We start from the raw sequence: 24,031 nt of genomic DNA on the forward strand, positions 1-24,031 counted from the left end.
ATGCTGGAGCTATTAGAAGACTCATGACATTATATAAGGGAAGCAGTCCCATCCCATTAAGTGACCCAGTTCTTGGTGAGGGTTTTCCTTAGTCATCAAAAAGATGGCAGACATCCAGCAATTAATATAAGAGAGAGTCACTAGAATATGAGAACTGGAAATATGAGAACTAATGTGTGAACAGCAATTTTCATGATTTTTTGTTCTTCTCTTGAATCTAACCATATGAATGTGATCTACATGCTTGGTTTTATAAGAATCCACTCTTGAATCATCCGACTTTGATGCATAAACAAGATTTTTTTAAAGCTTTAAAATCAATTGCTCATAATCTTCATAAATATTCAAGCATTCAAAAATTGTATTTTTCATCGAAAATACACGATCCAATGGTTGATTCCTACCAAATTCACCGTGCCAAGTACATCCACATGGTTGGATTTGCAAAAAAAATGCTGGAAATGCCCATATTTCTAGTTCTCATATTCTAGTGACATATAAGAGAGATGCCTGCTAAAACCTCTGTAATGATCCTTATAACTTCCTTAGCAACAGGAACTATCTATTATAATTACGTACGTCTTGGTGTATTTTTGTCCATACACGAATGCTGGGTATATTTTATTGTTTACCTTAAGCTAGTTTCTCCATAAGCAGAAAGATTTTTTTAAAAATGACTTGTTTTTTGTCTTCCTAGTATGTGCATAGTTACATTAGTAATTTTTAAGATTACAATACTCAAAATGAGTGGATCTTTCACAAAATAGATCAGACAGCCAGAGAGGATCCCACACACATTCTCTTGAGCCACCACAGCTTATTCATAATACAAGAAAAAGGTACACTTGTTGTAATGATCTCACCCTATGTGGAGGCATTTCACTAAATTATCCTCTACCCATGTTGCTATTGGTGGTAGGGCCAAATAATGCTGATATTATGGTATATTAACAATGCTCGATATGCACCACCAAGGTGGTATCCCATGTTGTAAGCGGGATCCTGTGCCAAGCTGAAGGCCCAGGTTCGAATCCCTCTGCCACATGGGGCTTAAGAGATATCTGGTAGAGGTCCAGCTTGCCTTTCAAAAAAGAAATATTGCCCAAAATATACTAGCATAAAAAAAAGTACTAGCATATGGGTAGAAATAATCCACTAAGCATCATCAATCATAACCATCCAAATTAGTCATTTGTATGTTAAAAATGCCACGAGTGTGATACCATTCAATTTGCATTCTTCAAGAGATTTTTTTTTATGTCAAGGAGAATCCATCGATTTTTTTGGTCATCCAGAGGTGCACAGATTATTGTACCCTGTGTTACGACAATGAAGCCGTACATAATACTTCTAGTACAAGGTTTTGATAATAAGCAAGTGAAATCAACTGCATTTCAGCTAAGGCAATGAAGACATTGAAGAATTCGATGAAGAATCTTTGAAGATTAGTGTGCAAATGTTAAATTCATTAAAAGTCTTAGATTCTTGTAAGAGCCTTACTTAGAGTGCATATTTGGGTTGCATTTTACCTGAAAAGTCTTTAGAAAAACTTTTCTAAAAGAACCCCTCATGACTAAAACTCTTTTCTTAAATTTTCGTGTTTATTAGTCAACCAATAGACTTACCAGTCCACTAATCATTTCGCACCATATTTTCTAAAAAGTCATTTTTGTCAAATTAGTCGACCGAAGGTTTTATCAGTCGACTGGACAGAATGTCTATTTTCTAGAAAATTAACAGTAGTCGACTAATGGTTTTATCAGTCGACTGGACAGAACATGTGTTTTCTGAAAATTTAGCAGTAGTCGACTAATGCTTTTATCAGTCGACCGGACAGAATGTATGTTTTTTAGAAGATTTTAGCAGCAGTAGACTGAAAGGTTTTTCAATCTACTGATGATATTATCAGTCGACTAATTTTATCTCTAGTCGACTAAGTTTCAAAAATTCAGATTTTCAAACGGCTCGATTAACAGATCAGTAGACCGACGATAACTGTGAGTCTACTAATAACTAACTATTAGTCGACTAACTACTGTTTCAATCGACTAATTTTTTCGTTTTTCCTAAAACTTCAAAAAGGTGTGTCTTTTCATTTTTTAAACGTTTTGATCGTTCAAAATGAACTGTCTTGACACTCTTTCATACCCTCAACGTATGGAAACTTTCAATTATAAATATGAGTGCATTCTACACTCAAAAAAATAAAATCCAATTGAATTACTTCTTGCTTTTCACTCCTATTCATTCAAGTATTTAGTTTCTCACTCAAGTGATATTTTCACTTCAGTTTTTCACTCAAATTCCTTTGAGAGATAGTGAATTCGTGAGTAGAGTATTTCAACAACCTCAAAAGCCAATTGAATCTCATTTGCATTCAAAAGAAAGGCTCATAGGTTGTATTATAAGTTGTTACTTATTTTATGTAAAAGGAATGACTCCTTGGTTTAAATGAGTTGTTTGCTTTCAGTAGGTGTGTTACTGGAAGTGGGACCGGATTTGGTCTGTGTATAATCTTGTAGTTACAAAAGGTTGGTAGTGGAAATCTCAAACGGGTTTTGCTTGGGGACTGGATGTAGGTCGGGAAAGACCGAACCAGGATAAATTCTTGTGTTCCTTTGTGTGATTGTTTGTCAAATTGCAAAATTTGTTAATATTCCGCAAATGATTTTTTATAAGCACTATTCACCTCCCTCTAGTGCTCGTTGTCTTGATCCTACTGCACTTTCACCCTGTTCTGGCATCCTCTGTGAAATTGCATGAATACTCTTACCCCTTGCACACCGGGAAAGCTTTCCCTTGTGCTTTTAGCTTGCACAGAAGATTCATCCTTCAGGTTTTGAACCCAAGATGAATCTTCATCTTAGGACAAATCAAGCCACCCCCTTACCAAGTGTGCGAAGCCCGTGTAGGATAAAGTGAGTTATTTTGGCTTTTATATACTTGTGATTTCAAAGAATGGTGAAGCTAAATAGGCCGTGGCATTTTGTCTAAGCTTTGCAACCAAGTGGTCTTAATAGAAGAAACGTTTGGCGATAAGCTCTTGCCTAAAAAGAGATCACAAATTATTAAGGCATGTTGTTGATGGTAATACTATATGACATCACCCTAGTTAAAATATAAAAGATCATTGTTATCACCATGATTAACAGCCCATGGTATTGACCACGATCTCCATCACCACTATCACCTTCAACAGAAAGTTCTGTTCCATAGAAAAAGCTCTCTCTCTCTCTCTCTCTCTCTCTCTCTCTCTCTCTCTCTCTCTCTCTCTCTCTCTCTCTCTCTCCGGAGACTGAGAACCACTGCTTAAAATTAGAGAATAAGTTTCCAACTCCTTTTGTCCAACCCTTTCCACTCAGAAATTGGCTTCTTTGATTCTAATTGAGGGGCACAAATAGGGCTAACATTCGCACGTGTATCAATCCATATACAGTAACATATCATGATTCCTTACAAAGCAACCTGTCGTGATACAGGAAAAAGGATATCGAGTTTGAAACCTCAAACAGTGCCTAATTGAAATGCACTCATATTGGTCTACTCTGCACAACATAACCCTCTAAAACAATAGGCCTTACCAAGAATCACAACAAATTTTTAAAGATAGACCGAGAGTTAACTAAAAACTAGATATCTAATGCAACTTGATACCATCAGATGTAGCACCAAGTTAGTGGATGGATGGTGGCATGGAGCCCAACATGAAGGCCCCATTTGATCATAATCTCTATTGTATCACTGAATATAATATTATGCATGAATGATTGAGCAGAGATTTAAAAACCATTGGACCAAAACTCATTGCAGAAAAGCGAAAAGCCACGTGCCTTTGTCTTGATAGGAATCAGGAAAAAAGGAAAAATAGAAAAGAATAAGAATAGCCAAGCCTTCTTTCTGTGCCTCATTGTCTTGTTTGTTTAACAATATATATATATATATATATATAGAGAGAGAGAGAGAGAGAGAGACAGAGAGAGAGAGAGAGACCTGTTGTTTGTTGATCTGAGATGAAATGGGTGAATATACGTCCCTTTCGTGTTATCAGCAAGTCGTTGCTGGTTAAAGCGGGGAGAGTAAAGCAGGCCACAGGCAGAAACACCACTTTCCCTTGCAAAAACATGGCATAGTAGACATTTAAGATTTTGAGTGCCCGCCCACGACCATCATTTCATGGGCATCACCATCATCACACCACCATCACAGTCATCCAAAGATCTAGGATCATTGCTATCATCAACCATGGTAACAAACAGTTTGCCTTTGTCAATCACTCTAGCTACAGTTTCTTGTCAACTCATGTAAATCATATAGAACAGCAAAAACGTTCTCAGAAATATGTCAAAACAATAACAATTAAGCAGGCTCCATAGCCAAAACGAATTGCCCGCTTGCAGCTATAAATATGTTTTACCAAAAATTTAGTGTGATTTCTTTATAAAATAATTGAAGTGAAACAGTGTCAGGACTCAGGAATGAACATCTCTCTTTTGAGGATTAAATGGCTGGACACCACTTTTACTTTTCTGAGACTGCCAGAGCAAACCAGACCATCCACTATGAAACAGAAGTAGAATTGCATTAGGACTGCCAATTTTTCAAGGTTTGTATGTTATGAGCATTCAATTGGAAATTACCTGATCAAAGCAGTCTAGATAGCAAAGATACATCAGAAAATACTATAACCGAGCTCTGAGGAATATTGATGTTGGAAGACTCCTTGGGATTAATACTACCTAAAAAAGGATTGTCATATGCATAGAAGGTCCAACATAATGGTGTCACTGGAAGAAAAAAATGCACTATTATCACACATCACTGCAAGACTGACTTCTGGCTATATTGTTGTTAGGTCACACTGGATACTTATTCCCCTAAGAAACAAAACCTATGCAACTTCGAAGCTGCTAAAGGTAAGTAGCATCAAGAATTATAGGAGCAATCATCAACCACAAATGAAATACCAGCCCACGATTATCAGACACATAACTGCCACAAACCCATATGCAATATGTGCATTGACCCCCAACACAAATCAATGGACTGTCTCATAGCATGCACCACATGGACCCTTTGTTTTTTCTTTTAGAGGATGCATGATCACCACCACCATTTATGTGTGTTTTCCAGCAGCCACTCATTTTTTATATCATTGTTCTCAGAACTAACCCTAAGAAGCCAGAATGCAATTTTTCTTTGAACCTATTCATGCATGATTGCCATTAGTTTCAAGTTGATGGCAGACAATGTTATCTTGTAAGTACTCCAAAGATGCTGTCTAACTTCATGGAAATTTCCCTCCCAATGTGAAATGCTAGCCCTCAAAATTGATCAAGCCAACCACTTTCCACTTGCCATGACTCGATGAGTAGACAATTGCCAGCTGCATGTAGCACACAGGCTTATTCATATTTACCATAGTGGTACTCCCATTTTGATTATCTAGAGATTTCTGAACCACTAAAAAAAATGGTTGGAGTTCTCAAGTAAAAGAATAAGCAGTTTCCCTTAGAAATATCGTTAAAGACTTGCCAATTCATTTCAAATTAAGCAGGACATATTCTGGTTTTATGCCAAATGCCCAGAAGTGACTTTTGGTGCATATACTATTCCAGTGTACCTATTGGTGTTCCTGAAAACACTCAGATGGAGCTCGAGCAATCAGGATGACAAATAGCATCAAATCAAACTCCTGACCATTGACCAACTTTTTGTACTTGTGAAATTATAAGCTGGCAGAAGGTGGCATCAGTAGACTTTATCAAAAGGGAAAATGAAATTATCAATAAAATCAACTAAGATATTACATGAAATATTCTACGATAACAGTACAGCTCAAAGACGAAACTTTTTACACTAATAGTCTGGGATGGATGAAAATCTATAGCCTTGGGCACCTCTCCATGAATAATATGCTATTCTTGTCTCATAAAATCCTGCAATAAGAACAAATCAATGACATCAATTGCCTTAGCATCCTGGAATTGCACCAAAATACAACATTAGCACTTTTAAGAACTGCAATTAGATATTTGCAATAAAATTTAATTAACTGGTTATTTACAAAAACTTTGGGCAATATTTTAACCATGTGAGATGGCAATCTACCTCTTCAGGCATTTCACAACATCCATGAGTCAACATGAAGCCAGCAGTTTCTGTCTATAATTTTGAATACTGGTGATGTACATGTTTGAGCAATGTTGTTAAAAACGTGCCTCAAGGCGCAAAAGGCATGTCTCGCCTTGAGGCGAGGCCCTTTGTGCCTTGAGGCGCTAGCCTAAGGTGTAAATGACTGACGCGTACGCCTCATACGCTATGAGGTGTGTGCCTTAGGGCGAGGCACACCTCAAGCATGAGGCGCATGCCTCATATACATGAGGGTCGAATGGGGGTCAAAGCCTTCATTTGACCCAATTTTGGGGGTAAATAGAGGAGGCCTCGATGGCTACCCTCGTCTCCCTGCTCTCTTGTCTCTCTGCTCTCCCTATCCCTGCTCTCTCGTCTCTGCTCTATAGTCTCTCTCTTTTGTAGTCTCTCATCTGAATAGAACAAGAAGAAGAAGAAGAGGCCGACAGGTACTCTCTCTCTCTCTCTCTCTCTCTCTCTCTCTCTCATTAAAAAGAAAATGCACACCTTGATGTTCCTCATATATTCTATAATCTATATGCTTTGGTGCTAAGGTGACTTATAATCTATGTCACATGGGTGCGGGTGCGGGTACGGGTGTGGAGCAATTTCAAAAATTTTGGACACGGGGACACGGCTATATATATATATATATATATATATATATATATATATATATATATATATATATATATATAACAATAATAAGATTGTAAATTTTAAAGCAAAAAATAAAAAAGTAATTCTATTGAAGTAACGACACAAATTTACCAAAATATAACACATAAAGAAGCTTGTGAGTATAATAACAACAAAACTTATCATAAATCTATCTCATCATCTAAATTAGAGGGAAGAACAGGATCGAGGTAATCCTATGTAAATCATGTTCTCCCTTCAAGTCAAAATCTTCTGGATTTACATCCCAATACTTGGATGGTCCACAACTGCATCAAAATATGACTAACTTAGTATCTAATTTCAAACTTTGAATACAAATATTTAAATACGAACTTTGAATACAAAAGAAAAAAAAAGTACCTATACTCATCTTTGGTGCGGCGAAAAATTAATCGTAGATTAGAGTTAACATAAACCAAAACCTCTACTCTTTTACTAGTGAGTTTGTTTATTTTAATGTTGTGAATTTGAGCATATGTACTCCAATTTCTTTTACAACACGATGATGTAGCAGATTGGGATAACAACTTTATTGCAAGACATTGCAGATTTGGTGTCTCTGATTCATATGTTGCCCACCAATTAAGGGGATTTTTCTCGTCCCTTGCCATAAGTGTTGCTAAAGAATCAAATCTCACAGTAGAGAACTTTCCAAACTCACTATTTACAACCTTAAACATATGAGGATCATTAAAAAGTCTTCCCAAACATATCATTATATTCCTTGATATCTCAGAATCTTCATTTGGAGAAACACGACCAAGACCTTCTCTCAACCATTTTTTTGCATAATATTTTGGATTGAAAGAGTGTCATGCAATGCAAAGGTGTATTGTTTTTATCTCATCTTCTCACTAAAACTGAATGTACATGATTGTAAAATTCGGAATCATCAAGTGCAACATCTTTCTTCTCATGTTTGAAAATGATACCTTGAATTTTTTCAATCATATTGTCCCACATTTCATAAATTCTATGAAGCATGGGTACATCTCTATCAATTTCTCTCAGCATTTCTCAAATAGGCTCTGTAAATTCAATAAAATATGTAATTTTATCCCACAAAAAATCATCACAGATGCATTTTTTGATAGCTTGAGCCTTAACATCATCTTCAGTACGATAAAAATCACAATCTTTATCAGCCACCATCATCATCAATGCATTCTTGAGTTGCTTAATTCTTTTCATCGTAACAATGAGAGAAGCAAAACTAGTTTCAGCAACTTTCAGTAACTTGAGATCAGAATGCCTATTAAATATAGAAAGGGCATGATGATGGTTTACAACAAAATTTTTAATATTTCGAACATCATGCTCTATTTTCTCAATCTATAAACACATTTCACGTGCATGTGCATCATCTTTTGATGGATTGCATATACTCTTAAGTGCCAAATTTAAATTGTGTGTTGCACAAGGAGTCCAAAAAATATATGAATACGTATCTACACTTGCCAAATTCATTCATGCACCACTGCAAACTGGAGCGTTGTCAGTAATGATTTGCACCACACTTTCTTTACCCACTTCTTTTATCACTTCGACAAATAATCTCTTTAAATATTCAACATCTTTATACTCCCCAGATATATCAACAGTTTTCAAAAAAATGGCCCATTAAGTAAGCAATGAAGTTTATCAATGGTCACCTTTGTATATCAGTCCACCCATCAGAAACAATAGACATTTCATATTGTTTCCATGCAAATTTTTGGGTCTCTAACAAGTCTTCAATTCTATTTTTTCCTCTGCAAGAATGATTGTTCTTAGTTTTTCTGAACTAGGAGGCACATAACCACTCAAATTACAATTATCCAAAAATGTAATCATATCTTTCCAATATGGACTTCTAACTACATTAAAAAGAATTTAGCTTGAGTAAAAGAATCGACCAATCTTTTTATCAATTTTTGCTCTTGCCATGTTTTTGAATGACCCTTGTATTGTTTTATTGCCTTCCATCTTTCTTTTCTTCAAAAGCTCTTCTTGTTCATCACTAGCAATAGCAAAAGGCAGATTAATCGAATCGTTTCTCATCTCTGCAATTTTCTTCTTTTCAGCTTTCTCTTGTTCTTTCTTTAATTGTTTTAACAAGTCTTTGTCCACCCTAAAACATGGCCTAATTCCTAGACCACGAATATGCAAAAGATGTGCTTTCACACGCGTATAAGAACCCGTGAAAGCAGTCTTACATAGATTACAAAGAAATTGCACATTCCCACCACCACCACTAGCTTTTATCCCTTTTATAACAAGCTTCCAAAGTGGTTGAGAAACTTCTAATTCAGAGTTAGAACTTGAACCAATTGTATTGACACTGGCACTAGAACTCACCATTATATCTAAAAATTAAAAAGAAAAGTGAAACTGAAAACTGAACACAAAATTGTATGCAGTACGCACCAAAATATGTAAATAAAGTTAATAAACACTTCAAAAAAATAGTAACAGGAGCTCCACCCCTCTCACTGTGTGCTTGACAGAAAATAACAGAGATAGGGGGCGGACCCCTGCCAAAAAACTGCAAGGCAGGGGCCTCCACCCCCTGCTGAAAAACTGCAACACAATAGTATGCAAAAAGGAAAAATCGAAAAAGTAGGAAGGGGCAAGGGCCCTTTGCGCCTGCCTGCGCAGCAGGAGAGAGAGCGCCTAGCAGGGGCGTCGCTCCTGCCCATGCTGGAAAAACTGAGCAGCAGGGGCGAAGCCCCTACCGGATGAGATGCAGGGAGGCAAGTGTTAAAATGTACCTTATATACATATATATATATATATACATCAATACCCGATAGGGGTATTTTTGTAATTTCACATAGTTGTTTTAGAAAACAACTATTTTCGAGTTTTATTAAAATGTATTTTTCCTTTTTATTTTTTACATTTATTTTTTTGTACTTTTTAAGGACCAAAAGGGGCTCCAACCATAGAGTCGTTGGAGCCCCCAACGGTCACAAATGTGACCGTTGGGGGCTCCCAACGACTCCATGGGAGCCCCCTTTTGGGCTCTCCTTTTGAGGCCTTTGGCCTCCCTTTTTCTCCTCTCCCTCTTGTACAAATAGGGGTGAACCCCTTGTATATTTCTCATTCTTGAGAGCTCTCTCTCTTTTTAATAAGAGGCTTTTTATATTGTTGCCTTCTTAAAGGCTTGTGCTTGTATTGTCCCTTAGTGGACTTGTGATATTGTCTCTTTTATTCATTGTTGTAAGTGCTTATAAGCACTCTTTATATTTCTGCAATATCACATTACATGGTATCAGAGTCACTCGATTCTTGAAGGAAAGGTGTGGTTCGTGTATTTCATATTTTATGGATCTCTTCTCACTTCTTGGAAACATCATGGAGGCAAAGATTGACCTATCATTCAAGTTCAATGGAAAGAATTACATGATGTGGGCATCGGCAATGGAAAATAATCTTAAAGAAAAGAAACTTTGGGGTTTTGTCATGGGTACCGTTCCGGAACCTAAGCTTATGCTCACGAAGAACGAAGGAGGTCAAAAAAAGGCTCTTGAAGGAGATGCTCGCCTCAAGGCCATTGAAAATCATCAAAAAGAAGTGGAAGATTGGGAAAGCAATCACGCGAAAATCCTTGTGTGGTTCATGAACAATGTTGAGCTTAAGGTATGTGCTAATATAGTTAAATTTCGTAGAGTCAATGAGGCTAGGTCCTTTATGAAGGGTATGTATACCCAAAAGGATCTTGCAAGATCATATTTCTTGCAAGAAAAGATTACAACCACCAAACAAGGTGATTCTAGCATTCAAGACTATTATAGTGCCCTAAACCCACTATGGGATGAATTGGCTCTTTTAGAGCCAAAATGGGTTTCTATGGAAGATATTGATTTAAGACAAAAACAAATGGAACAAGAACGATTGTTTCAATTTCTTTTTGGGCTACGTCCCGAATTTGAGCAAGTGAGATCCTCACTTCTCCATAGATCTATTTTTCCTCTTATTGAGGATGCTATTGCCGAAATCACTTAAGAGGAGACAAGGCTTGGCATGAGTAAGCATGTTGATGAAGTACTTGTCGTATCAAAACCGGGTAACAATGTAAGAACCTATAAACCTCCTCATTTTGGGAAACAAGGAAACTACAATGGAGGAAGAAAAATTATTGTTTGTCATCATTGCTATGAGTCGGGTCACATTAAACCCGCTTACCCAAAGCTTAACGGAACTTTCAAGCCTAAGGTGGCCTCTCCTGAAGAAACTACCACCAAAGAAGATGAAGGCAAGAACAATGACCTCAAGGAAACTCTTGGGCAAATATCTATGGCTCTCCAACAAATTCTAAAAGTTTCTTCCTCCACATCGGGTGCGGCTATTGCTTCTACATCATCACCCGGTACGTATTCTTGGATCCTTGACTCCGGAGCCTCTTTTCATATGACCCCCCATGAAAATGCACTTATTGATGTTTGCACCAATTCAAAGGACTCTTGTGTCTCTATGGTCGATGGAACCTTTTTAAAAATTTCAAGTATTGGCTCTTTTAAATATTCTCAAAATTTTTGTGTTCCAAAAGTAAGAGTTGTTCCCAAACTAAATTTAAACCTTTTTTCGGTCTCCCAAATTGCTGACCATGGATGTGAAATATCTTTCTCATCTAATGGTTGCTTTGTGCAGGATCTCCGGTTCGGGAAGCGGATTGAGCAAGGTCATAGAAAGAGAGACCTCTATTATATGGACCATCTCGATCTCCCTACAAATTATTTTTGTTCTTATGTCCAAGAAAAAAACATGGAAACTTGGCATAAAAGACTTGGTCATCAAAGTTATTCCAAAATGTATCTCTTTCTTTTTGGAAACAAATTTTGTAAGGAAAAAGAAATTAATTGCAAAGATTGCATTTTTTGAAAAATGAAGTCTATTCCATTTCCAACTAGAACTTTTCTTTCATCAAGACCTTTTGAATTGGTGCATTCGGATGTTTGGGGGCCTTCTCCGGTTATGTCTAAAGGGGGCTATTCGTATTATGTTACTTTTATTGATGACTTTACTCGGTATGTTTGGAATTATTTTCTTAGTCATAAATCGGAAGTATTTACCTTCTTTAAAGATTTTCATAGAAAAATTCAAAATCAATTCCAAAATAACATATCTATTTTGAGATCCGATTCCGGTGGCGAATATTTATCTCACAAATTTCAAAACTATTTAACCCAAAATGGAATTTGCCATCAAAAGTCATGTCCTAGGACCCCTCAACAAAATGGCCTAGCGGAAAAGAAACATAGGCACATTATAAAAACCGCTAGAACATTACTTGTTTCTAGAAATATTCCAAAGAAGTTTTGGGCCGAAGCCGTTCTAACCGCGACTTATCTAATCAATAGAATGCCCTCTTCTAAATTAAAAAATGCTTCTCCCTATGAAAAGCTCTTTAAACTTTCACCCGATTTCAATCGTCTTCATATTTTTGGTTGCAAATGTTTTGTCCTATTACATAAAAGAGAAAAGTTGTCTCCAAAAGCAATTGAATGTGTTTTTCTAGAATATGGTGAAAATAAAAAAAGGTATAGATGTTATGATTTTAAGAATGATAAACTATATGTTTCAAAAGATGTAACATTTCTAGAAGAAGAGAACGGTTTTGATAAAATAGAAGAAACAAATGAAATTGATTACATATTTTTATATGATCTTATTGATGACATACAAGAAAATTTCCTTGAAAACATAGAAGATACATGTGAGGCGTCCCATCTTGATATAATACCCTCAAATGATAGTAATACAAATATGAATGTTTACTCAAGAAGAAATCAAGAAAATCCTATTAGTGCTCTCGAAAAATACTCTCAAATTTCTGAATCTACTGAGGAACCACAAGTTAGACATTCTTCTAGAATATCAATACCCCCAAATAGGTTTGTATCCTATGATTCCTTAACCCCCAACTATCGGGCATGTTTAATAACCCTACATTCTTATTTTGAACCCGCTCATTATAATCAAGTTAAATCTATACCACATTGGGTTGAAGCAATGCAAGTTGAACTAAATGCATTAAAAAAGGCTAATACTTGGGAAATAGTTAATCTACCCCCACACAAAAAACCTAGTGGGTGTCGTTGGGTCTTCAAAGTTAAAACTAAAAGTGATGGCTCTTTGGAACGATATAAAGCTAGATTAGTCGCTAAGGGATACTCCCAAGAATATGGCATTGATTATGAAGAAACATTCGCTCCCGTAGCTCGAATGACCAGTGTCAGGACTTTAATAGTTGTCGCATCAACCAAAAAATGGCCTATTTATCAACTTGACGTAAAAAATGCCTTTTTAAATAGAAGTTTAAGTGAAGAAGTTTACATGGATCCACCACCCGAAATTAATATTAAGCAAGGTCAAACACTTCGGCTTTTAAAGGCATTATATGGCCTTAAACAAGCTCCTAAGGCTTGGTATGATCGTTTCAGTGATATCATGATAAAGTTAGGATTTCACTCTTGTTATACTGACACTGCTCTTTTTGTTAAAAATGCAAGTACTAGTATCGTAATATTGTTACTTTATGTTGATGATATGATTATCACTGGGAATGATCAAAATAGTATTATTGATGTTAAAAATATGTTAAAAAATAATTTTGATATGTCTGATTTAGGTTTTCTTAGATATTTTCTTGGAATTGAAGTTGCATACTCTTCTCGAGGATATATTTTGTCACAAATGAAGCTTGTTGCAGATATCTGTTCTATGTCTGGGATTTCTGATGACAAAAAAGTAGAGACTCCCGAGGTTATTAATGCCAAATTACGGTTGGAGGATAGGGTTCTTCTGGAAGACCCCACACCCTACAGACAACTCATTGGGTCTCTTACCTATTTAACCATCACCAGACCAGATATCTCCCATGCTAGCCAATTTCAGCATGGTCCTACAACTGTGCATATGAGTGTTGTTCTCCGGATCATCCGCTACATTCGGAATACCATCAATAAAGGGCTATTTATATCCTCCTCTTCTTCATTGAATCTTCTTGCTTATACTGATGCAGATTGGGGAGGTAATCCTAATGATCGAGTCTCAACTACTGGTTTTTGTGTCTTTTTAGGGGACTCTTTGATTGCCTGGCGATGTAAGAAACAGCAGAAAGTTTCACTATCATCCACGCAACCACGACAATGGAACTTGTATGGCTTCGCAGTCTGCTTAAAGACATGGGGGTTGATATTACGGAAGCCTCAAAATTATGTTGCGACAACAAGAGTGTCATCTATATTGCAAGCACTCATACCTTCCATGAGCATACAAAACATATCGAAATGGATTGCCACTATGTTCGTGATGAATACTTACGAGGAACAATTGTTCTACCGTATGTCACTTCAGAATATCAGTTGGCGGACTTCTTTACTAAAGCTCTTCCGGCTCCTCGCTTCATGTTTCTTCTTGGCAAACTTTCTGTCATTTCCCCGTAAAGTTTTAGGGGGGGTGTTAAAATGTACCTCATATATATATATATATATATATATATATATATATATATATATATATATATATATATACATCAATACCCGATAGGGGTATTTTTGTAATTTCACATAGTTGTTTTAGAAAACAACTATTTTCGAGTTTTGTTAAAATGTATTTTTCCTTTTTATTTTTTACATTTATTTTTTTGTACTTTTTAAGGACCAAAAGGGGCTCCAACCATAGAGTCGTTGGAGGCGCCCAACGACTGCATGGGAGCCCCCTTTTGGGCTCTTCTTTTGAGGCCTTTGGCTTCCCTTTTTCTCCTCTCCCTCTTGTATAAATAGGGGTGAACCCCTTGTATATTTCTCATTCTTGAGAGCTCTCTCTCTTTTCAATAAGAGGCTTTTTATATTGTTGCCTTCTTAAAGGCTTGTGCTTGTATTGTCCCTTAGTGGACTTGTGATATTGTCTCTTTTATTCATTGTTGTAAGTGCTTATAAGCACTCTTTATATTTCCGCAATATCTCATTACAGCAAGGTCTTGCCTTGCCTGCGACAGGGAAAAGAGGCACGGGCAAAGCCCCCTGCCTACCTAAGGGTGCTCAGGGCAAGGGCATCACCCCTGCTGAAAAACCCCAATCGACAGAGGGGCATCGCCCTTGCCAAAGACCCACGTATGGCAGGGGCATCGCCCCTGCCATGCTAGGCAAACGAGCAACAAGGGGAGGTGAAGCCCCTTGCCGAATAGGTTCAAGGCGGCAGGGGCTTCGCCCCAGGCAGCCCTAACGGGAGTACCGGCAGGCCCTGCCTTCCGACACAGAAGAAGGCGGGGAAAAGAGGGGCTCGGCTGACAAGTCGAGCCCGGCCTCGCCTGACAAGTCGAGCCCGGCCTCGCCTGTCGAAGCAAACATGAGGAGCGGCCGAGCCCCTCCTCTGCGGAATAAGAGGCGCAGGGAGGGGCTGAGCCCCTCCTCTGCGAGCAAAGGGTGCAGGAAAGGGGGGGGGGGGGGGTCGAGCCCCTGCATGTCCTGCAATAAGTAGGGCCGGCAGAACCTGCCTGCCAGCAATGAAGGAGAGGACGAAGAGGGGAGGGGGAAGAGACGCATAGGGAAGGGCTCGGCCCCTCCCTTGCAGCTCGGCCCCTCCCTTGTGTATAGAAGGAACGGGGAGGCAGGGAGGGGCTCGGCCCCTACCCTATGGAAACAGGGCAGCAGGGAGGGGCTCAACCCCTACCCTATGAAAATGGGGCACCGGAGAGGGGCTCGGCCCCTCCCCTGCGAAAACGGGATGGCAGGGAGGGACTCGGCCCCTCGTATGCGCAAACAGGGAGAAGAAGAAGAAGACAACGAGAGGGAGAGAGAGAGAGAGAGATTACCAGAGAGGTGGCCGGGAAAAAGGGTGTCGCCAACGTTGAGAGATGGCGCAGGGGGGTGTTGGTGTCGACTGCCGAAATACGACGAGCAGGAGGGAGAAAGGAGCGTCGGGGGCTGTCGGCGCCGAGTGGCCAGGAAACGAGAGAGAAAAGGGAGGGTCAAGGGGCGGTGGGAGAGGGTCGTCGGTGGTCTGCCGAAGGTCGGATGGGAGAGGACCCTAACCCTCGACTTCTTTAAAAAGAATTTGTGTGTGTGGGCGGGGGGGGGGGAGGGGGGTATTCCCCTCCCCCTGCGTAGCCTCTTAAGGGTCGGGCCCCAACCCGATAATGTCTTGGATCCGGGTCGGGTCGGGTTCGGATCCGAACATGAGTCCAAATTAATTTTCAGAAATGGACAAAAATAGACTCAGTCAAAGTTGACCGAGTCCAAAATGTGGACGAACTCGACCCCGATGCATTGACCGAGTTCGACACTTAGTTGATCGTGTTCGCCCCGTGTCCGAAGCCGCACCCGTGTCGGGGCGTGTCGACGTGGGAGCGTCGACCTTTTGGCCGAGTCCGTGTGACTTAGCTTGTAACACATCATTGTAATGTTGGGTGGTTACATTTTTTGGTATTTAATTGAGATTTTCTATTTTTTGTTGGTTGTTGCTTCATCAATAAAGCATTTTTTAATTTATTTGTAATTTTAGATAATGTTTTATAGTTTCTTTTTAAGTTTTCAAAAAAAATTTGAGGCTTACGCTTTACGCCTCGCCTCAGTTTTTGTTGGAGTGCCTCGCTTCGCCTCAACGCTTTTCACAACATTGTGTTTGAGCTTATCCTTATATTTATGTAAGCCCGGTAACAAACCAAATTTCTCAGAAGAAGCTTAGGCTTCACTAGTTTTCCGATGCATTGAGACCTAGCTATTCAGCTGGATTACATAAAAAGTTTAATTGTGCACCAAGAGGCTCAGCTTGCTTCAGTTCCTACAACATGATACTCCACATTATATTAGGGCTTTGCTCCTTGGTGATCATTATATATCTGGTGACAATCAATTTGAAAAGCTACCATGGCACTTCAACTTTGGCTTAAGAAGATGTGGCGAACTTGTTAATGGTCACTAATAAATAAATACATATAATATATATATGGGTTATGTAAGAAAATGGTGGTCTTCCACAAATGCACTTGAATCAACCAAACAAGTGTCTAGAAAGACACTTCAAGCAAAACCCATAAAAGGGTATAAGAGAAAGAACACAACTAAAAATAATAAATCTTTATTTATGAGCAAAATGCTTAAAAAGCATTATTGAGAGTGAGCCTTAAAGGCTTTAAATTTACAAGAGGGGTTCACCCCTATTTATACAAGTAGAGGGGAGGAGAAAGACTCTTAAGAGTCGTTGGACGGCTCTATTTAGAGTCGTTGGACCTAGTCCAACGTTTCTTTTTTAAGTCAAGTCTTGACTAAGACTTGACTAACTAAAGGTGATCTAGTTCTATTTGAACTAGATACCGAAAAACAGAAAAAGAAATAAAAATAAATATAAAATAAATATATATAATAATATTATTATATATATACTATGTATATTACATTTTAACAATCCCTCAAAATTGACGGGCAAAGTTGTCCCGAAAGTTTGGAAATAAAAAGAAAAATCTTGGGAAGAAGTTCAAGTCTTCAAGAGTCTTTAAGAGAAATCTTCATCTTTATGGCATCTTAGAAAATTCTTGCAGATATAAGTCTTCAAAATGCCTTTATCGAAGATCATCATCAAGCTCCGTCATTGGTTATCTCCACGATCTATCGAAGGTATCATATCTTAAAGATCCTGCACAGAAATAACAAACCAAGAGAAGTCTCCAAATACAAAAGAAATTATTCTATCCCAAGAGTTGCAAAAATATATTATAAAAAAATGAATATCATTAGATATTAAGTAAAGCAATTGGAGTATCCCTCAAAGATGAAATCATGCCATGATAACACACATATATATGCATTATGTAGTTAAAGCATGTTCAATGCACAACAATAATGAAAAGATGTCTATTTTTATCGGTAGAAATGCATATAGCAACTCCCATTTCTTTAGTTATGAGCCAATTGTTCCTATCATAACAATACATAATTGTTTACGTAAGAAACATACTTATAACACCCTTAAGGGGATACAAAAAAAATCATAATATCAAGATCATGCGAAAAAAGCTTGAAGTCTTTATCTCTAAATATCTTTCACAAAAGATTTAGAAGTTTCAATGAGAGATTTAAAAAGACTTATATAAGGAAGAAGAAATGAAATTTGTAAATCAACTCCAATCTGTGAAAAATTACATTCTCACAAATATCAAGAAGTGACCTTTTGCAAACCTCAACAATGTAATGCAAGATGCATGAGATTATTTTAATCAATCATTTAGACAATCTTTTGAATGAGCATCGGTTTAACCATCACAAGCAATTCATCTCCTAGTCTTCCAAACCTCAAATATCAAGTGTATCAGCGACTAGACCAAGAGCATAAATAACATGCTACTAAAGAGAAAAACACACACACACAAAGGTATGCATCAACACCTCTTGTCTACATATAATGATACTTGAAATGAGTGTATCAGCGACTAGAGCAAAAGTATAAAAGCCAACAATGGGCTAAAAATTATACATGAAAGTGTAAATAAACATCTCTTGTCTACATATAATGACACTAAAAAACAAGTATGTTTAGCGACTAGAACAAGAATACAAAACCAACAATGGGTTAAAAACCACACATGAAAGTGTGAATAAACAGCTCTTGTCTACATATAATGACACTTAGATAGGAGACATACAAAGGAAAAAGACAACCGAAGTAAGAAAGCTTGTAGTGGAAACACATTAATGCAATCATTATCAATTTAATCCACATTTTGAAACACCATGGTTTCAATCTTTAGACATCCATCACAGGTATACATAATTAAGAGCATCAATAATAAAATCAATGGCCAAAATAAATGAGTGGCACACTCATAATTAGAGATCACATAACAAGTCATTTTAGAGTCAAACTACAAGTTGACAATCTAAAATGACATAATACGAGGTGCACATAACTCACCTCAACAAACATCTCTAATATAACAATAATAAGGCCAAATAAATGATGCATTAAATAACAACCTGCGATGAACAAATATAAATGTCATAAAAAGATAATAAACACTTAAGAAAATCATTTTCCAAATAGGTGATTTAACAAAGAGGGCCGATTTGAAAAATCAAATCAAAGGTTCAATATAATCAATCACAACAATATGCTTTATAACAACAATTTTGCATAAACACGAATTATGCTTAATCACGATCAATTCTTCAATTTATACCAAAAAGGACTTATCATGAAACATTAAGCAAATAATGCATATGAAATTTCTATATCATGTAAGAAGAGGAAGCTCACGAAAGCTCACTCTTAATGAACCAATAAACATGCACATAAAGTGTGAGTACACACACCCACTAAGGGGTGAAGCCAAAAAAAGGTTATGAAATCATTTATCATAATGCAATCTATTTTGACACATTGAGTTATCATCTAATGAATAAGAGGTGACTTTAAAATGTTCAACAAAGAACCAAGCTATCATAAGTACCTAATGTGCATAAAGCACAAACCCACTACGGGATAAACGCCAAAAGGCAAAAGAGGAATCTTATCAATGAGAAAAAGTATAAGAGAACATTTTTCAAGAATCATGTTTAAACATAATCAAATGTTGGGCTGCCAAGAGACATCATATTCAAAAAATGAGTGTAGCTGAGATGCGGATGCTTAGATGGATGTGTGGAAATACAATAAAAGATAAGATTCGGAACGAAGAGATACGTAAGAAGGTAGGTGTTGCACCCATTGAAAATAAGATGCGAGAGAATCGTTTACGGTGGTTTGGACATATTCGGCGAAGGCCTAATGATGCTCCAGTTAGAAGGTTGGAGAAATGGGAAAATATATTAGTTAAAAGAGGTCGGGGTAGGCCTAGGAAGACTTGGATGGAGATGATAGGAAAGGATATGAATGCTTTGAACCTCACCAAGGACATGGCGTTGGATAGAAATGATTGGAGGAAAAGGATTCATGTGAAAGACCCAAAATGAATTTCTTTTTTGGTTCATATCGCTGACCCCAATTGTTTTGGGATGAAGGCGTAGTTGTTGTTGTTGTTGTTGTATGTTTAAACATAATCAATTCTTTGAAGTCATCATTCAAGAGGCATGTGCACCAAGGTATGTTTCAGACAAAGGATCTAATAATTTTTCTAAAGGAAAGACAATAAGTCCTTTTAAGAAAATTTACTATGAGGTGTACACAAATATCTAGGATCATTTTCAAGCATAATTGATAGAGATTGTTTTTCAAAGAAATAATTTTGCATAATGAGAGACACATTTAATAGTCAATCATTGAAATCAATAAAATATAAGTATGTAAAATATCCATGATTTTACCAAAGAGTTTAAAGAAAGCATAAAGTACACATCATCCAAGTTTCTAAAGATTTTAAATTCCATGTACCTAGAATCATTAATCATTACGATAAAACCAAATGTATACAACAAAACATTTAAAATTATATGTTCTTTATGCATAATTAGAAAAAAATATGCTTACGCACAAGATTTTAATAGTTGTTTAAAAGAAAACATGTTTAGCAAGAGGCTACTATTTTTCAAATGCATATCGTAAATTTTAAAGTAGAGAATCCAAAGAGAATAACCAAAGGATATGTATATATAATAATATATATAATGATAAAGAGAATAAGTGTTTCTCATGCATAATGCATGAGATTAAACAATACAAGAGACACTTATAGGAGGAGAGAGAATACAATACAATTTTTGTAGCAAGTCCTTTCTTCAAACGAATCTTCTTGAGCCAATAATAAAGTGATGAAACACGTTTTGCAAAAATAAAGTGATACAACACTTTTCAGGCCAATAATAAAGTGATGAAACACTTTTTGTAAGTGATGAAACACTTTTTGCAAGTGATGAAACACTTTTTGCAAAAATAAAGTGATAAAACACTTTTCGGCAAGTGATGAAACACTCCTTTCAAGTGACAAAACACTTGTTTGAAAGAGTAAGGTGATAACACACATTTGCACAAGAAGCACGGAAATCGAGGCAGAAGTTTTTCATGATCTAAGGATTCCGTAGCTCTAATACCATGTAAGAAAATGGTGGTCTTCCACAAATGCACTTGAATCAACCAAACAAGTGCCTAGAAAGACACTCCAAGCAAAACCCATAAAAGGGTATAAAAGGAAGAACACAACTAAAAATAATAAATCTTTATTTATGAGCAAAATGCTTAAAAAGCATTATTGAGAGTGAGCCTTAAAGGCTTTAAATTTACAAGAGGGGTTCACCCCTATTTATACAAGTAGAGGGGAGGAGGGAGACTCTTTAGACCCTATGAATGTGATCTACAAGTTTTCAGTGGGAACAGGCTTTTGAATCACTGGAATCCGATCTGTACAGGTTTTTCTGGTGATGCAAAAATGGATGGTTGTAAATGCCCCAATTTTTTGACTCAAAAAACCATTATCCAGGGGTCGTTTCCCACTAAATCAAGCATGCTGAACACATCTACAATGTTAGATTGAGTCAAAACAACTTGCATTGTGAGATTCCATTGTACCTACAATCCATTGTATTAAATATAAACCCTATATATATAATGAGAGACGGGTTTTAGTTAAGTTGGGGGATAGGCACAACACAATTAGAACCTTTAGACCCTTTGATGAGCTACTAACCTTCACCAATCAAGCAACCACATTTCTCACAATTTTACAAACTATTATTTAATTCTTGAATAGTGAATAACAACAATATAAGCAAAAGAAATACAAAAAGTGTCTCATTTTCCATAAATTTTTCATTATCTGATGCAGTGAAGGGATCGGCTTCGACGCACTTGATTGCGGCAGATGATGGCACGACTCTCACGGTCGTGCGATGTGCAGAAAATAAGAGGAATGTCCACCGAAAACGATGGCACTTGCTTTTATTTCAATATGAATCTCAATCGAACAATAGGATGGACATAAATGAAATAAAGACAAACAGTAGAGGAGTAAAAACCAAAAGAAAAACTGCTGACAGAAAAATAGAAGAAGGCTGTTGCAATGTAAAAGATTCTCTATTTTACGCAACCCTAGAAGAGGGTTTTTAAAGACTGCTAGTGGACCCGGGTCTTGGGTCCGATCCTAGACCCGAGACATCTTCATTATGGAGCTGGATCGATGACGTTCTGGGTTGTTCCTCGTTTGGAGTAGGTACGCAGGGTCACGTCCCTGCGCACCTTACCTGCGATCGGATCCAACTCCTAGGTCTGATCGTCCATCCCCTTTGGATCGGGTTCCCTGGCCATGCCTTGGTCACGTGGTACATACTTGATCCGGTCCTGCTCTGCATCATTCTCCCCTAGTTGAGAAGAAGTCGGCTCTAACGACTTGTCTCTACAGTAAGCATATAGATCAGACACATTAAAGATAAGCGAGATGTGCCAATCTTCAGGCAGTTCAAGGAGGTAGGGCATTCGGACCTAATCGCCGGAGGATCTTGTAGGAGTCATATTTCTTAGGACTCAATTTACCATAAGTACCCACTGAAAAACGCTCTGGACGCAGGTAAACCCATACTAACTGACCAACTTGAAATTGAACATCACGACGACCCTGGACTACGAAAACTTTGTAGGCTTTGTAACTTTCAACAAGTTTAGTTCGGACCTGTCTGTGGATATCACGCATGTACTCAACAGCATCAAATGCATCTGGGGCTGGGTCCGGAAGACTAGACACAGGTGCTAGATCTACTACATGGGTTGGTGACCGCCCATAAACTAATTGAAAAGGAGACTTGCCCGTGGACCGGTTGATGGAACTGTTATATGTGAACTCGGCTTGCGGCAATACTAGGTCCCATGTTTTGACATTCTTCCCAACTAGACTCCTTAGCAAGTTCCCTAGGGTGCGGTTCACAACTTTCATTTGGCCATTGGTTTGTGGGTGGTATGCCCTGCTGAACTGGAGATTGGTTTTCAATAAGGCCCATAACGATGTCCAAAAATGGCTCATAAAGCGCGTGTCACGATCTGAGGTGATCGTGTGGGGCAATCCATGAAAGCGGGCCACGTCCTTGAAGTAGTACGAGGCTACTAACGAGGCGTCGGTGGTTCGCTTACACGGGACAAAGATAGTCATCTTGGAAAATCGATCAACCACAACTAAGATGGAATCAAAACGTCACAAGGTTCTAGGAAGACCCACAATGAAATCCATGGACACATGTTCCCAGGGCCGCTCAGGGATGGGCAACGGAGTATACAAACCACTATTCTGACGTCGACCCTTGGACACTTGACACACTCGACAACTTTGAACAAACTTGACAACATCTTTGTGCATTTTGGGCCAAAAGTAGTGCTCATCTAATAGAGCGAACGTCTTATCATGTCCAAAATGCCCAGCTAGTCCCCCTTCATGTAACTCGAAAATCAATTGAAGTCTAAGAGAGAAGGCAGGCATACATAACTTATTACCTCGAAAGAGATAATCGTTATGTATACTGAACTGTGGGTCAACTGTGCTATTAGGGGAGAGGCACCCTTCCCAGACCTGCTGGAAATCAGGGTCCGTTGGGTACAACTCCTTACATTGCTCGAACCCAATGATCTGCACTGACATAGTCATCAAAAGACTATTCTTCCTGCTAAGTGCGTCAGCTACCTTATTCAGAATACCTGATTGATGGTGAATAGTGAAGGTATACTCTTGCAATAAGCTGACCCACTTGGCATGTCTAGCACTCAACTTCTTTTAACTATTCAAATACTTCAACGCCTCATGATCCGTGTACAAGACAAACTCCTTATAAATGAGATAATGCCTCCAATAACAAAGAGCTTGTACCACAGCATAAAACTCGACATCATAAGTGGAGTACTGACACCTGACTCAGCTTTTCACTAAAGAAAGCAATGGGCTTGCGGTTCTGACTCAAGACTGCACCAATTCCCACTTTAGAGGTATCGCACTCAACCTCAAAGACTGCGCTAAAATCAGGAAGGGCTAAGATGGGCACTAGTCATTTTCTCTTTGATGAGCGTGAAGGCCTTTCCCGCGGCAGACGTCCAATGGAAACTAGTACCCTTTAGGCAGTCTGTGATAGAGGTCATGAGGGTGCTGAAGTTTCTCACAAAACGACGGTAGAAACTTGCTAACCCGTGAAAACTACGGATCTCTCCTATAGTCTTTGGGGTAGGTCATTCTACAATCGCACGAACTTTGGCGAGATCCGCCTTAACTCCATCAGACGACACAATAAAATACAACACTTGACGTCATAAACTCACACTTTTTGGCATTGACATA

General features: G+C 38.0%; 1 protein-coding gene across 1 annotated transcript in view; it reads right to left on the bottom strand.

Moving 5' to 3' along the window:
- Positions 1-5,757: 5,757 nt before the first annotated feature.
- LOC149812400 (uncharacterized) overlaps positions 5,758-24,031 on the bottom strand; it is a 38,833-nt gene continuing 20,559 nt past the window's right edge. Inside the window, exon 2 of the mRNA XM_089992802.1 lies at positions 5,758-5,936. Within this exon, the coding sequence (XP_089848928.1) occupies positions 5,857-5,936 (80 nt within the window). The 3' untranslated portion in view covers positions 5,758-5,856. The remainder of the gene's footprint in view (positions 5,937-24,031) is intronic.

This window comes from Nuphar pumila, chromosome 17 (assembly GCF_984573655.1).
Source record: "Nuphar pumila chromosome 17, dmNupPumi1.hap1.1, whole genome shotgun sequence".
NCBI lineage: Eukaryota > Viridiplantae > Streptophyta > Magnoliopsida > Nymphaeales > Nymphaeaceae > Nuphar > Nuphar pumila.